This window comes from Malania oleifera, chromosome 3, assembly GCF_029873635.1.
Source record: "Malania oleifera isolate guangnan ecotype guangnan chromosome 3, ASM2987363v1, whole genome shotgun sequence".
NCBI lineage: Eukaryota > Viridiplantae > Streptophyta > Magnoliopsida > Santalales > Ximeniaceae > Malania > Malania oleifera.
This window is the reverse complement of record NC_080419.1, coordinates 122,239,133-122,254,434: the sequence shown is the minus strand read 5'-3', so window position 1 is coordinate 122,254,434 and position 15,302 is coordinate 122,239,133. Positions and strand designations below refer to the sequence as shown.

Here is a 15,302-nt window from a genome sequence, read left to right as displayed (position 1 = left end):
TGGGAGGTGTAATTCTTTTAGAGTTGAGTTGTTTTTGAGTATGAGATAGTGATGTATATATATATATGTTGATACTCTGGGTATTGTATTTTGGTTGTTAAGTCTGTACTATCTTCTGCTGTTAGGTTATATAAATTAAATGACTTTTTATCCGGTACTCAGTTCGGGTCGGATCATATGAATAGTAATAGGGTTGTTGATGTGACCGATTTATGAATGTCATGGATGACGATTGAATATTTATTGATTATTGTTTTATATTTATTATTATAAAAAAAAATTATATGAAAATCGGGACGTCACAATTGACACATCCTATTAGATATTGACATCGTTGTCGGCATCATCATCAGCATCATTAGTCCATATTAATCTTGACATATTTAAAGACCCACACCTAAAATTTTCACCATTAAAGTCAATTGAAATGTGGGAGACACACAAACATTATTAATAGTACTATAAGGATTTATTTTTTTCTACATTTTGTCAGTGTCCTTCTAGAGATAAGACACATGACTTTTCTCTGTCCTTCGGAATCCATGCAATTCATGGTCTCTTTAATGTTTTAGAAGCAATCCATTGCTTCTTGGACCAATGTATTTTCAAATAAAGTGTCTATTCATGTTTGAGTTTGGACTTTGTCCCCTATTTGTCATTACCACTTGAAAGACGATACAAGCAAAAAAGAAATGGGACCAAAGCTTAGTGCATTTCTATGACTATTCTTTTCCTAGGTCGTACCACACAATGTGAGCCTTTTTCTTTTGAAGAAAAAGAAAATTAACAGTACAATGATTTCTTCTTTTATTTCACCTGTAAAATTTATTTTATCAATTTTTTTCAATAAATTTTATAATTAATCTTTTATATTCTCGATAGGGGTATGAAGGGGACTTGAGGTGCAATGGTAAAGTTGTTGCTGTGTGATTTGGAGGTCACAAGTTCGAAACATGGAAACAGTTTCTTACAAAAATATAAGGTAAGACTGTGTACTATAAACTCATTATAATCTGCCATTTCTCCGAACTCAGCATACGTAGTAACTTTGTGCATCGAGCTGTCTTTGTACTCTTAATGCGGGTATATATCGATATATATTTTGATAATTGATTATGTGTATTACTTCTTAAATACTTTGAATATAAAACACGACTTCCTAATCTAATATTAAAAAAATAATTTTTGTTTTTGCATATGACAGTAAAATATAATCAATTATATATGAAATTAAAAATTTAATAGTAATCAATTTATTTTTTATTAAGACAAATTGTCGAAGTAGCCAGCTTATTTTAACCAATGACTGTTAAAGTAAGAATTATAATACCTAAGTTCGACTAACAATTGATTTAACTTTATTTTTATTTAATTATTACCTATAAAGTTTTGGTATTAAAAAATTCGCTTGTAAAAATTATGATTTTTTATTATAAATTGGAATTATAGCCTGCTATTTTTTTGGATACTACTACTTTAAATAAAAAGTCAAATTATACAACAATTTTTTTTCAAATTAACTTAGCAAGAAGTTTTTTAGCTCATTAAAAAAAAAAACGAGTTGATTAAGCCCAATATTATTTTAAAACTCCTTAAGAAAATATTCTATTCATATTATTTATAACAATATTAAATTGAAATTAGTCAAGTCGGACTCGCTTCAAGTGGTAAGGGCAAACTTGTGACTTTGATTTCCTTAAGGTCATGAAATCGATTCTCCACTTGTGGTTTGCACGGTGAATTACTAGGGGTGCATCAATAGATGAACGACAACATTTTTATCCCTGTGGGTTTGGCGCTGCACCAGTAGGGTCCAAATGATTTGTCGATGGTTGGAGTTCCTATGTCATTAAAAAATATACTAAATTAAATCATCTTAATTATTGATTGAAAAAAAAATTGTATTTTAATTACTCGTTAGTTTGACTAAAACTTGCTTCCTTTATTATTCCACTGTGTTGCTTAAAATTTGAAATACTTTTCTAAAAATCCTCAATTTATTCAAATTTTTTTACTAATTTAATTTTTTAAATAATAAAACATAAATATAGATTCATAAAAAGCCGCATTATTATTCATTTTTTCCTAAAAAAGAAATTATTTATAAACATATCGCTCCAAAGTATTTTTCAAATTTGATTTCAAGATGAGGCCAACAGCTATATTTCATTTTGGTCAAACTGCTTATTATTTATGTCAAAATTCCAGCTGTGCCCTTTAAATGCAGCCACCCAAACATTAAATTCGTCTGTAATTTCGACCAAATACATGGGCATTTTCGGAACTCCGATTTAATTTTCCAATTCAGAATTTATATTCCTAATAATCCTGCAAATCCGTAGTAGGCCGTTGCAAAATATTTCTCGGGGAGGGGATTAAATGGTAATTACACTTATTAATTAATTATCGGGGAAATATATAAAACCAGGGCATTTTCGTAAATTCACTCGCCTCAGTGCTCCCTCTTTAAGCCCTCACCCCCACTCTTTCTCTCTCCTACAGTCGTCTCTGTTCCTCCGCCTAGAGAGAGAGAGAGAGAGAGAGAGAAAGAGAGAGGAGTGAGAAAGATGGTCGATGACTTTATGGTGTGTGTTGATCGGATTATAGCTTCGGCGTGCTTTGAATCCATCAATGGGGGAAATGAAGAACGCCGGAACTTGTCTGTGAACAGCGGTGGTGCTGGAAATTCTGAGAAGAACAGCGGCGGAGAGGGTTGTTCCAAGAAAGGGGAAGTGGTTGAGTGTAGGATATGCCAGGAGGAGGATGAAGAGAATGCTATGGAGGCTCCTTGTGCGTGTAGTGGCACTTTGAAGGTCTTCTTTCTTCTTCCTTTCTGGATTTTTTTTTTTAAAATTTTGATTTTGATTCACTGAACATCAGTTTTCTTTACATTTGTCTGGTTCTGCTTGAAAAATGTGTTTTGTTTTCAGCTAAAATGTGTGATTTTTTGTATGTTTCGGCTTGTGGGTATTTGTTTGTTCGGCATTTATTGAAGGTCTTCAATGTTCTTTCTTTCTTTGTTATTAATTTACTTTACAGTTTTTTTCTTGGCATGAGTCTGGTTCTGCTTGCGGATTGCGGAATGTGTTTTGCTTTCGGCAAGATATTTTATTTTTTTTGTTGATTTCGGCTTGTGGGTATTTGTGGAAGGGGCATTTATTGATCGTTTGGTGCTTGTACTTTTTGCTCTCTCTCTCTCTCTCTCTCTCTCTCTCTCTCTCTCTCTATCTTCCCCCAAGAAAAATTTATGTTCTTGGACCTTTAATTTTCGACTTTCATCAGTTGTTGTTGTTACCTTTGATTTTTTCCTTCGGTTTTGACATTTGGCAAGTTTTGGGTATGAGCATTGGAAGATGATTTCACACGCTTCTTTACAGGGCTCGTTCATTGTTTATTTGCACGAGGGTTCGAATCTGTTTTAATTTTTTTTCGAAAGTTTATTGTAAATTTGATGGCTTTCTCTTATTGTATTCGTTTGCGCTCTTCTTCTTGCACATTTAAAAAACGAAAACTGTTTCTAAAAATTAGTCTACTGGCTCACTGGGCCAGCTACTCGCAAATTCCTAATGATTTTTTCTTTGATGGTTGTAGGAGCCAGGAGGTCATTTATTATTTTCTTAATTCAATGTAATTATATATATATTTGTTTTCTGTTTTTATTTTAACATATTTTTATTTTTGGAGATGGGTATTTCTAGGGGAATGTTTAGGTTTTTGCATATTTTCCAAAACATACTAATCTCATTCTAGTTTTACCGGACTGAAATTTGTCAGCATGATGCGTTTTGTATACAATTTTGAAGTTTCTAAATCGTTTTGTTATATTGCTGTTATAAACTTTGCTCCCAAGCTGTGTGTTCTTGTATGTGCTGCAATCCAACAGCCATACTTCATCATTTGTAATAATTCCTTTCTATGGTTATAGCCTCAGATCGTAGCTTTTAGGTATATTCTTGGTTGTTAAAGCTTGATATACATTGATCTTAAGCTTTTAGATAAAGTGGTAATCTAACATGGTATTAGAGCTGGTTACCAGGAGGTTCTAGGTTCTAGTCTTTTGGCCCATGTTTATTATGTGGTGTTTAAAAAAAATTATTTTATTCCTTGTAATGGGTTGTGGGTATTATCTTTGTATGTGTATCTTTCCATGTGCTGTCGGGCTGCACATGCGGGGGAGTGTTAAAGTTTGATATACATTGTTGGTCCATAACCTAACAATTTAAACTTTTAGGTAAAGTGGTAATCTAACATTGGCGATGAAGCTAGTTATTTTTTTTTCTTTAAAAAAAATTGGCTGGTAGCATTGCAATTTTGGTTCATCCTTTGAGTTTGAATGGACTGGACTCTGCTGCTTTTCTTAGGAAATCCCTCATTGAATTCCAAGAGCTACATCATTTTTCTTCAATCAAATTGCAATGCCCATTGGCCAATTTTTGATATTTTTTTGAAGTCATTACTTACTCAATTTATGAATTTAGTGGGGCCGTTACTTCCATGAATAAAAAAGCATTTTATTTATCATTTAAATTAGATATTGTAACCAAAATCGTGTTTATTTTCTTGATCTACTGGTTTTCTAATATATTGATTCATGCAGTAAATTATTTACTGAACTCTTTTTGTCCTTGTGTAATGTAGTTTGCTCACAGAAAGTGCATCCAGAAGTGGTGCAACAAAAAAGGTGGTCTCACCTGTGAAATCTGCAATCAGGTGAGATTTAAGCTTTTTTTATTTCTTAATATTCAATTTCCATCTCTCTATGCATGTGATTTGCACACACATGCATTTGTGCCTATATTGGAGAATAAAATGCATGTTCTTTTTCTGTTTATTTAGGTCTACTCTCCAAATTATTCTCTTCCCCCCGCCAGTAGCAATCCTGATGTTATGGCAATTGATATCAGGTAACTTCCACAGGCTCTGTCCCTGGTTTTAATTCTCTATACTGTGCTATTTTTAACTGTCAGCTTATGGTTCTGTGAGATTTATCTTCCTGAATTTCTGAAAATGTGCACTTTAAAGTATGTGGTTAAAAGTTGTTTATTTTCCTGTGTAATTCTCTATTAAGTTGAAGAGAAGGCATAGAAAAAGAACAAAGAGTGAGGCATTCCAGCCTGAAATCTGAAATAGTCAAGAAAACTTTATTTTATGTCTTCCTCATTGGGGCAATCTTTTCTGCAACCGTTCAGCTCATTAACAATGGGATTCATAAAAAAGGAGTGTAAAAATAATATGGGAAATCTTTGCGGATGCAATAAATTGCTTGATTGCTTTGATATACATAATGCAGTGACACTGATGTTAGCATTGTGGAAGCTTTAAAGGAGGGTCTCCTACTGAAAACACGGTCATTTGTGTTGTATTTGGTTCTTTTGATGAGACTCCTGAGGTTCACTGATTTATGATTGTAGGTAACTGGTTGTTTTGCTGCATGTGTTCAGAATCTGGAGATAACTCTTTTTAACTAGCTCAATAGAACTGATTTCAAATGCTATTTTGCCATCCTAATTTGTCTAGCGACACACTTTCAATGCCTGAATGTTTTATGAAAGTTTTCGAGATTTTCAATTTATAAGGACTTGACGTTGGGCATGGGTTGGTTGTACGAAGGAATCACATTAATTGAGTTTTAAGCCCGACAATTTTATCTTTCAATTCATATTTTATATTTATTGTTTTTTATGGACACAAGAAAGTAAAGGGAGAGACATTTGCTGACATGAACGGCAACTTGTTAATCCTTCTATCATCAAGTTATGCCTCAGTTATTACTTTTCTTCTTGTTCCAAATGCCCCACATTTTGCATGAATGGGATGCAATGATCGAACGAAACAAAGCATTTTTTGTCTTTATCATATGGAAGGCTATGTCCTGTGTAAATATGAGCAAGTGCTTCATAGCTTGATCAAATTGTATCTTTTTGATATTCTAAATACCCATAATATATTGTCATACAAACATTTTTTGTGCTTCTCACATAGATTGAAAGGTTTCAGGTGAACAATCTTTAACAATTTGCTGCTCTCAGGCACCATATGCAATTTGTGTGATCAAAATGAGGACATAAGCCGATGTACAACACTTCAACCTTTATCCGAATAAACATTGAAGGGATGTACATAGATTTTTTAGCTGTTATTTTTGCATCTGTTGGCAGCTGGCCTGCATGCCTAAGTGTTAAGTACAGTCTTAACCAAAGTGGCAAGACCCAACTTGGGATTCATTCGTTGTTGTGTCAACATCAATAGAACGTTATAGCCCTCACTTGTATTCTTTGGGACCTGCTTAGTCTTGACTTATCATAGTAATTTTTTAAAGTAGTTTATTTGTTCAGCTGTGAGTTCTTAAAACTTGAGCTTGACTTGATTAAATGTCATTTTAGTTATGGAATAATATTTAATATATCTAAATATTAAAGATATAAACTATAAATAATATTAAAAATATATAGTTAAAACATATAATATATCATTTACAGAATATCAAAATAATGAAATAACAAATGCTCTATTAGGCTTGTGACTAGTAAGTATTATGATGTGCAAACTTGACTCAAGTAGCTTTGACTTGCTCCCCTTGTTATGTATGTTTTTCTCTTTATGAACTCAGCTGTTTAGTTTTGCATCTAATGGCTTTCAATGTTTCACAATGCTCTCTCTCTCTGGGATTCTAATCAGACAAGCATGGGGTCCACATATTGATCTCCGTGATCCTCATCTTCTAGCTCTAGCTGCTGCCGAACGTCAGTTACTGCAATCTGATTACGAGGACTATGCCACTGCAAATAGTGGAAGCATTGCCTGTCTCCGCTCTATTGCTCTGATTGTAAGCGACCCCATATTAAGTTATTTGAGAGCGTAGCTCCTGAATGGACAAAATATTGCATCTGTTGCCTCTGGAATCTAATGTGTTGTTGCCTCTGGAAACTAATGTGCTTCCATCATTTGTACAGTTGCTGCTAATTTTGCTTGTACGTCAAGCTCTAATGTTGACGAGAGATTCTGGAATTGTGCTGGAATCATCGACTTTCTTTAACGTAAGAAGCTATACCTTGAATCATCTAAAATTTTAGCATTCAGACTTTTTCTTTTCCTTTCCAATAAGTTATGCCACTACAGATAAACACTGATAAAGACTCTTTATGGCGGGGGAGGGGGGGATGTGCTTGTATTGTGTATTGTGTATTGTGTGGTTACATGACATATTTTTGGTTGGGGGGGGGGGAGTTGAATCAATTTTTAATGCATGCTGTCAACAAATGTCTATGAATTCCACAGAAATCTATTTCTAAACAGATAAATTGATGGACAAGATACATCGTTACACTTAAAACACTGTATATTTGTGGTGTACACGTCTATAAGTAGACTTTCCTCTGTTTGTTATTTCCTTCATATTTTTTTCAGTTGAACTGGCAAGTGGTAATAAAATTATTGAATTTCAGTTTCAGATGTCAATTCTTCAGTTTGCTGGTTTTCTTCTGCCGTGCTATGTAATGGCTCGCTCATGGTACATCATACAGGGCCGAAGGAGGCGGCAGGTATGCCTTACTAGTTACTAATTGAATATGTTATTATCATGAAGTCCTAGTGTAAGCTAACATTTCAGTGGGTTTTAGACTTCTAGTAGTTTGGAAGTGAGCTATTTGTAAATTTTGTCAATATTTATGGGAAATGTTAGTAAACTTCGGTATGTTTGCACTTATCTTGTTTGTTGCCATTGGACAAACAGCAATCAGCAAATTGATCAGACAATCAGCAAATTGATAGTCTTATGAGAAGGAAATCTTTTTTTTCATAATTCTACTATGAGCATAAATTATACTGCAGTGCATATTTCTCTTTCGTTGTAGGGTTTGAGGCTTTGAGTTTGGGCCTCCATATTTAGATTGATGAATTTAGAAAAGTATATTTTAGTCTCATGAGAAGTAAATATTTTTTTCATTATGATATACTTAGTTCATTTATGCCTAACAGCATGCCATGGGTGACTACATGCATATAGCTACCTATTAATCTAATCACTTATATAGCTTTCTATATTTATATGTGTATGTCACATAACCAATTGATCTTAATTTTGATCGACTTTTCCATGATGTCATTTCAGATCTACTCATAAGAATTCTTTGTAAATTTAAATTTAAATTCTAATATAAATTAAGATTAGTTATGCATTATAAGTATCAAAATAAGTCTAATTACAACAAAGTATCATCTATTTATCATATATTATATAAAAGTTCAAATGAAATGATTCTATGTAACATTGAAATAAAACCCATTAGTGCTGTATCCCATAAGCGATGCGTATATATATTGTACAAAAATGATTCTCACTTTGTTTAGGAAAATGTATAAACTACTAAAATTATATGTTAAGTTATACTTTGAATAAAATCAAATTGAATGATTTAAATATGTTTAGTCAATATTATTTGCAATCATGTACAGAGCAGGCATTGATTTGCTTTCCTCTATTGATTTCCAGGGTTAATTGAAGAGTTCCCCCCTTGCTGAGCTGCTCTGCCATGAGCACACTGAAGTGAAGTCCCGGTTACTTTTCGCGCAAGCCTGTCTGTATATTTGTGTTTTCTCGATTCATATTTTGATTCAAAAGGTACCAACACTAGCTTAAATTTAAGTGTTGGAAATCATGGTAGCTTTCTCCTCAAGCCACCGGAGAACTCGAAAAGGAAATGAAACTGTGAATATTTGAGTTCATCTGGGTTTCTCACTTTACTAGATTGGTTGCTTAGATGCTCTTCTTCCACCTAAACTATTACAAGTGTTGCAATGTGGAAAGTTCTTGTAATGGGAGTATGGGAGTAAATTTTTGCATTGTCCTTATCCAATAGTAGTAATTTTGGCAAAATCACTTCCACAAGTTTGTAGGTGAGAGTTGAATCTTTTTTAAGGTAGTTTTTATTTGATAGTGAATATTGCATAAGAACTTTGTAAATGTTGCCATATTTGCGAACCATGAAAAAATGTGTTCTTTTTATTAATTTTATGTATTTTTTTAATTGTGTGTGCGCACACTTATAATCTTAAGGCATAATCTCACCACATAGGCTTTACGATTTGAAGAAAAATCTCTTTTATTACCTCTATTTTCGGGTGACCTAAACGTACTAAAGAAGGTTTTTTTATTCATGTGAGTATTGAATTGAAAAAGTGTCGAACGTATTTGGTTTTGTTTAAAATAAGTGATATTTGGGTACTTACTTTTATTAAAATGTATTATATGATTATTCTTAAACATATTTTAGATTATAAATATTAATATTTTTAAATTAACAATTTTATTAATAATTATTTTAATTATTTATGATTAAAATTTAAATATTTTTATTATAAATATATTAGATTATTATTTTTAATTAACAATAATCTTGTTGTTAATTTTTATTTATAACATATTACTATCATATTAAATTATGATAAAAATAACATTATTTTTAATTTAATTTTTTAATTTTAGTATTGTTAATTTAAATTAATAAATAGTTCTTGTTCAATTCAGAATTGAATTATAATAACTAATATATCAAAATACATAGTAAAATAATATATAGTTATTTGTAAATATACTTTAAATAAAAATAATAATATTTTTATGACTAAATATAAATAATAATAATATTAATTTTCTAATTAAATTTTAAATATTTTGTATTAATAAAATAATATAACATTCTTATTTATTAATTAAAAATAATATTATTAATGTATATTTATAACATATGATTATTAGATTAAATTATGTTAAAAATAGGATTAATAAATAAATTAAAAATTTTAATTTAAGTGGCTATAAGCACTTTTTTTTTTAAGTGGCTTAGCGTTTGATCAATTTCATATGTTGCAATGCCAATAATTTAACTTTTTTCATTTTTTTTTCAAAAAGAAAAAATAATTTTTGGGGAAAATTGCTTGGGAGGTGTAGGAGAACCCATTTGGGCTTGGGCATCTAGGTTTGGTGGGTCTTGAAATTGGTAATGGGTTTGGGTTTACAGTTGGGCCTGGGATTCCATTTTCAAGGAATGGGCTTGTAATTGTTTCAAAATTAGGTATGGGTATGTTGGGCTAATGGGCATTTTCATTGAGGGCAAAAGATAGACTTTCTTTTGATTTAATAAAAAGGTAAATACTTCTTCTTAAGGTTTCAAAAAGCCCATACGCTTGCCTTCATATTTAAAAAATCTTATAAATCTCTTTTGACATTTGATTTTTGTGACACCTGTATTTTTTAAAAAAATTATCTTTCTACAAAATATAGGAGAGATTTGTATCATTTTGACAGATCTAAAAAACATCAGCGAAAACTTTCGAACCACAAAAGAGGTTCTCGAGATTGTTAAAATCTCAAGAAAGACTCGTGTTTTACCAAACTCTAAAGAACGCCAATGTCTTACACTATAATAATTTGGGTCTATTTTCAAGCCATGATTTTTTTTTCTTTTTTAAACCAATGGTTCCAATTAATATTGAGATGGTATATTTATTAATATTAAATAAATAGATAATTTAGAGGTACAAATTATAATCTAAAGATGCATATTACTTGGCATTTATTGCGTTCAAATTTTATTATAATTCTAATAAAATTTAAATGGCTTCTGTTTATAATGAACTACACAACAAACCACTGTGAAACGGGCTCATACATGCCCTAATCTTAATATAATCTTTTCATAATCACATCTAAATTAACAAACATACAATTAAAAGATTATCAAAAGATCTTCCGACAGAAAATTACATAATCATATCCTATTTAGAGAGAGGGAGAGAGAATTAGGGTTTGGGTTCATAAACAAAAATTCCCAAAACCCTAAATGAGTATAATAATATTATCTATGGAAGATTAAGGAAATGGTCAAAAACAGTGATGTGGGTTAATGGGTCATATCAGCATCATTGAGAGAGATGAGCAAAGAACAGATGGGGCAGGTTGTTTTCTCTCCAAAAGGCTTGTGCCTTGACAATGATCTCACACCTTCTTCTCAATTGCCCTTTTTTGAACTCTATGTGAGAGAGAGGAAGATGCCTTTCATTTTTTTTTAAAAAATTCTACTTTTTTAAGAGATGCTGACCCCATCAACCTTGACATTATTAGTTGTGTGAGAATAACATATCAATTCTTTATTTTCATTTTTCGGACTTCGATCCAAAAGTTAGCGCGTACTAATTTTTGAAATAATTTATCATTTTTAGATAATTTAAAATGAAACAATACGTCGATTTAAAATTTTAAAATTTTGAAATAACTTACATAGTAAAGTGATAATTTCCAAAATGATGACATCGACAGGTTGATCAAATTAATACATTGTTAACGACTGTAATATAAATTATAAATTAAATGATATATTTGTATATGCGCACTATCGCTTATAAGTTTTGTATCACTTTTTTATTTTTTATTTTTTGATTTTTTTTTCTATCACACATAACTTATTAAGGACGTTACATAGCAAGAGAAATTTACTCGCTTACTTATCTCAAAATGAAACTTTTTTTTTTTTTATTTATAATTTTAAATCTTGTCGCTAAGAAAGAAGCTAACTTCTATTAACCTTAAAACACTTCGTTTCTAGATCATTTTTTTTTCCTCAATTATGCTTTACATTTTGAATAAAAAAGGAAGTGCACATCTTGAACCTTTCGAGACTATCACCCTTGCAGTTAGGGGTGAGCATAATTCGGTTAAAATTGAATTAATCGGGTAAATTCGGTCGGTTCAGTTCAGTCAAAAATTTATTCGGTTCGATTTGATTCAATTTTCATTTTCATTGAATTTCGATTTTCGGTTCGGTTAAGTCGGTTACTGAATTAACTGAATAGTATAATTGAATAATAAATAATTATATATATTCGGTCGGTTCAGTTCAGTCAAAAATTTATTCGGTTCGATTTGATTCAATTTTCATTTTCATTGAATTTCGATTTTCGGTTCGGTTAAGTCGGTTACTGAATTAACTGAATAGTATAATTGAATAATAAATAATTATATATATTGAATATTAAAATATTATATATATTATATATGCTAAAATTTTATTTATTTATATATATTATATGCATTAAAATTATATATATTATTTATATTATATATATATATATATATATTAAAATATTAAATCGGTTAGCCGATTTAACTGAAATTCAGTTCGGTCAGTTTTGAGTTCGGTTAAATACAGAATTTCGGTCCGTTCAATTAATGAAAATTTTTAATCAAAATTTTTAGATTAATTCAATTAATTAACCGAATTCACTGAGCCGACCGAATGCTCACCCCTACTTGCTGCGGAGGTAAATCATACAAAATTTTTTCTTGATATTACAAAAAGAAAGAGTTTTGTGGGAAAAAAAAAAAGTCTACTTTTATCTTTTTAGAACTTAAAAAAATTGGGTTATTCCAAATTTCATTTTTTTTTTTAACAAAAACTTTCTTAGTATTTATTGAATAGAATCCTGCTAGGCTGCTAGTGTTGAAAAAAGAAGAACATGGAGAAGAACCCTTGCAACAAATTCCACTGCTTTAATTAATATATACATTATATTAATGGCGGTAGATGAAATTATTAAAAAGAGAAGCTAATTAGATTCTCATTTAATTCTCATAATAACCAAAAACTTTGAAAAGAAATTGATAGAGATTTTTGCCATCCTTTTCATTTAAATTATAAAGTAGGAAAATGACCACTAAAATTGGCTAATTACCATTATGACTCAACCCAATGGTAACCCATTTGTCGAAAAAAATAAATAAAAAACATTGTGTTGTCATAATTAGCTGCATATTAGTCACTAATGACGATAATTAAGGACTACAACACTTATCAAAAATATATTTTATAAATATTGTAGGACTTGTTCAGTATTATAATTAATATATATATATATTAATTAATTACAATACTGACTATTCCCTCACTATAAACTATTAGTAGCTAAGTGTAACGGTCCTAGATCGAACTCCGATGAAGTATTATCCGCTTTGGCTTAATGGGATCACGAATTTGCCCTATAAAAGACACCTCAGATAGTCAGAGTCCAAATCATCCTTATAAGCCTAAAATCTCTCTAATACGCATTCAATATGGGACCGTAATACTAAGCATACGCAATAAAATGGACTAGACTCGTATTCCTCATTGAGGTGCAATCTAGTGATAAGGGCGAACAAGAAACTGCAAGAGGTATTATGTTTGATTCTCACAAGAACACCTCAAGATTACTTGGTGTTAGACAGTGAAAATAGTCAATTCCCCCTAGATTTGGTAAAGACAAAAGGCATTGCCCACCCTACCTTCCTATCATAAAGAAAAGATGAGACATTTTTTTTCTTTTGTTGTATTTTTCTCTTCATTAAGGTTCTGTTTGGAACTCCGAAAATATTATGATATTTCTTCATTAAGGTTTTGCTACCGAGACAAATGCAACATCAAACCATAAAACCAAAAACACCCTAATTTATTTATTTTTTGGGTAAAAAAGGACAGTACCTCTTTTCTTTATTAGAAAATCTCTTACTTATGACAGAGAAAGACCGTGGTTCTAGTAAAACAAGTTACAAACAGATAAAAACGAAACATGTAAAGAATTTGTCCATTGGAGAATATCGAACCAACAAAAACTTCAAAGGCTTTGCCATCCTTTTCATTCCACTTCAAATTAAAAGATATAGAAAGCCAATTTTTGTGCCACAATTTCCGTTTGCTGGATTCTTGCAAGACCCTAACCCTAAGCACTCTCCCTCTAGGTCAAAGATGATGACAACTCCCATACATAGTAATATATCCACAGTAGGATCAATCTATAGCTTCACTGTTTAGATTTTTTCTTTTTAAATTTTAATTAATTGCCTTGCAAATCTCAATTTTGGTTTGATATTTCAAATTATTTATGTTTTTACAAGCCAAAAGTACTTTTTTTTTTAATAAAAAAGTACTTTTAAAAGTCAAACAAACAATGCGTTAATATTTTGTGGATAGAGAAATATAAATTTAAAAAAAAATCCCAATTAAAAATTGCTGCTTTATAAATCCCCCATTTGATTTGGCACATCGAAAATATTTTTTGTTTGCTTTTAAAAGTTAAATTTATAAAAAACAGGAAAGAGTTAGTTTAATTACCAAATTGTAGCTTTAAAAAGTCAAACTATACGACATATAAATATTTTATAGATATGAAAATGGGGGTTGTTAATCATTTACTTTAGGTATGCAGAAGTGTCGAAGCAGTATCACTTGTTTCTAGGTCATTTTATTTCAAGTGGATAATAATTCATTCCTTATGAAGTAAATAATTTTTTATTTTTTTTAGAGGCACAAGTTGCCTCATCATCATTTAGAATTCGTTTGGAGAGAAAAGAGAAAAAAAAAAAAAAAAAGATAAGAAAAAAGTTCATTTTCCCATATATTTTTCTTCTCTGTTAAATACTATCAAAAATAAAAACTCATTTTAATATGACTAAAAATTAAAAAAAATAAATTTTAATAATGTGTAAAATCAATTTTTTGTTAATAGACTCAGTATATTTTTATTTTTTTTTCCTAACTTTCTTTGATAACCAAACACATAAATGTGGATTTCTTCATATTTTTCTCTCATTTCCTTAATATTTCCCGAATTCCAAACGGAGCCTTAAAGAAATATAATTTCATTAATCTATCAAAAGAACTTTTTAAAAAATTACAATAATATATATCCTAGCTATATAATAAAATAAAAAATAAAATAAAAATAAAAATAAAATTCTATATTGAAATGAAAGAAATTGAGATTACATTTTTTAATTGAGAATTACCTTTACAAATGTTAATTATAGTTTAACTATCATGTATTAAGCATGCTTATGTATAGATACTAATGATGATTAACCTATTGATGAAATTAACACAAGTTGAAATTGATAATTTTAAGTGTAATAAAATAAACATATAATCCCATGCATGGAATTCTGCAACTTAATTTTCTACAAATGATCCATAAACTTATAATAAAATAATGGGCTACCTCATCTTTTTGAAATGCATTTCTTACTAGGGCATCCTAAAAAATTATTTTAAAAATTTTAAAAGTCAAATAAAATGATATATTATATTTTATAAATATAGAAATGTAAAATTTTGAAAATTTTCCCTATTAATAATCATTGCTTTGTAATTCCCAAGTTTGGTTCGGTAATTTTCTTCTCTTTGAAAGTTTAAAATTGCAAAAAACTAAAAAAAAATTGAACTAGATGTTGTGTTAATATTTTATAAATATAGAAACGTGGACTGATAATTCCC

General features: G+C 30.1%; 1 protein-coding gene across 1 annotated transcript; it reads left to right on the top strand.

Annotated features, from left to right (window-relative positions):
* The first annotated feature begins 2,478 nt into the window (after window positions 1-2,478).
* Window positions 2,479-9,008, top strand: LOC131150517 (uncharacterized). Its single transcript, XM_058101275.1, has 7 exons — window positions 2,479-2,813; window positions 4,639-4,710; window positions 4,837-4,904; window positions 6,679-6,826; window positions 6,954-7,037; window positions 7,446-7,541; window positions 8,492-9,008. Exons 1-7 carry the CDS (start codon window positions 2,568-2,570, stop codon window positions 8,495-8,497), a joined length of 720 nt encoding a protein of 239 aa, XP_057957258.1. The 5' UTR covers window positions 2,479-2,567; the 3' UTR covers window positions 8,498-9,008.
* Window positions 9,009-15,302: the final 6,294 nt, after the last annotated feature.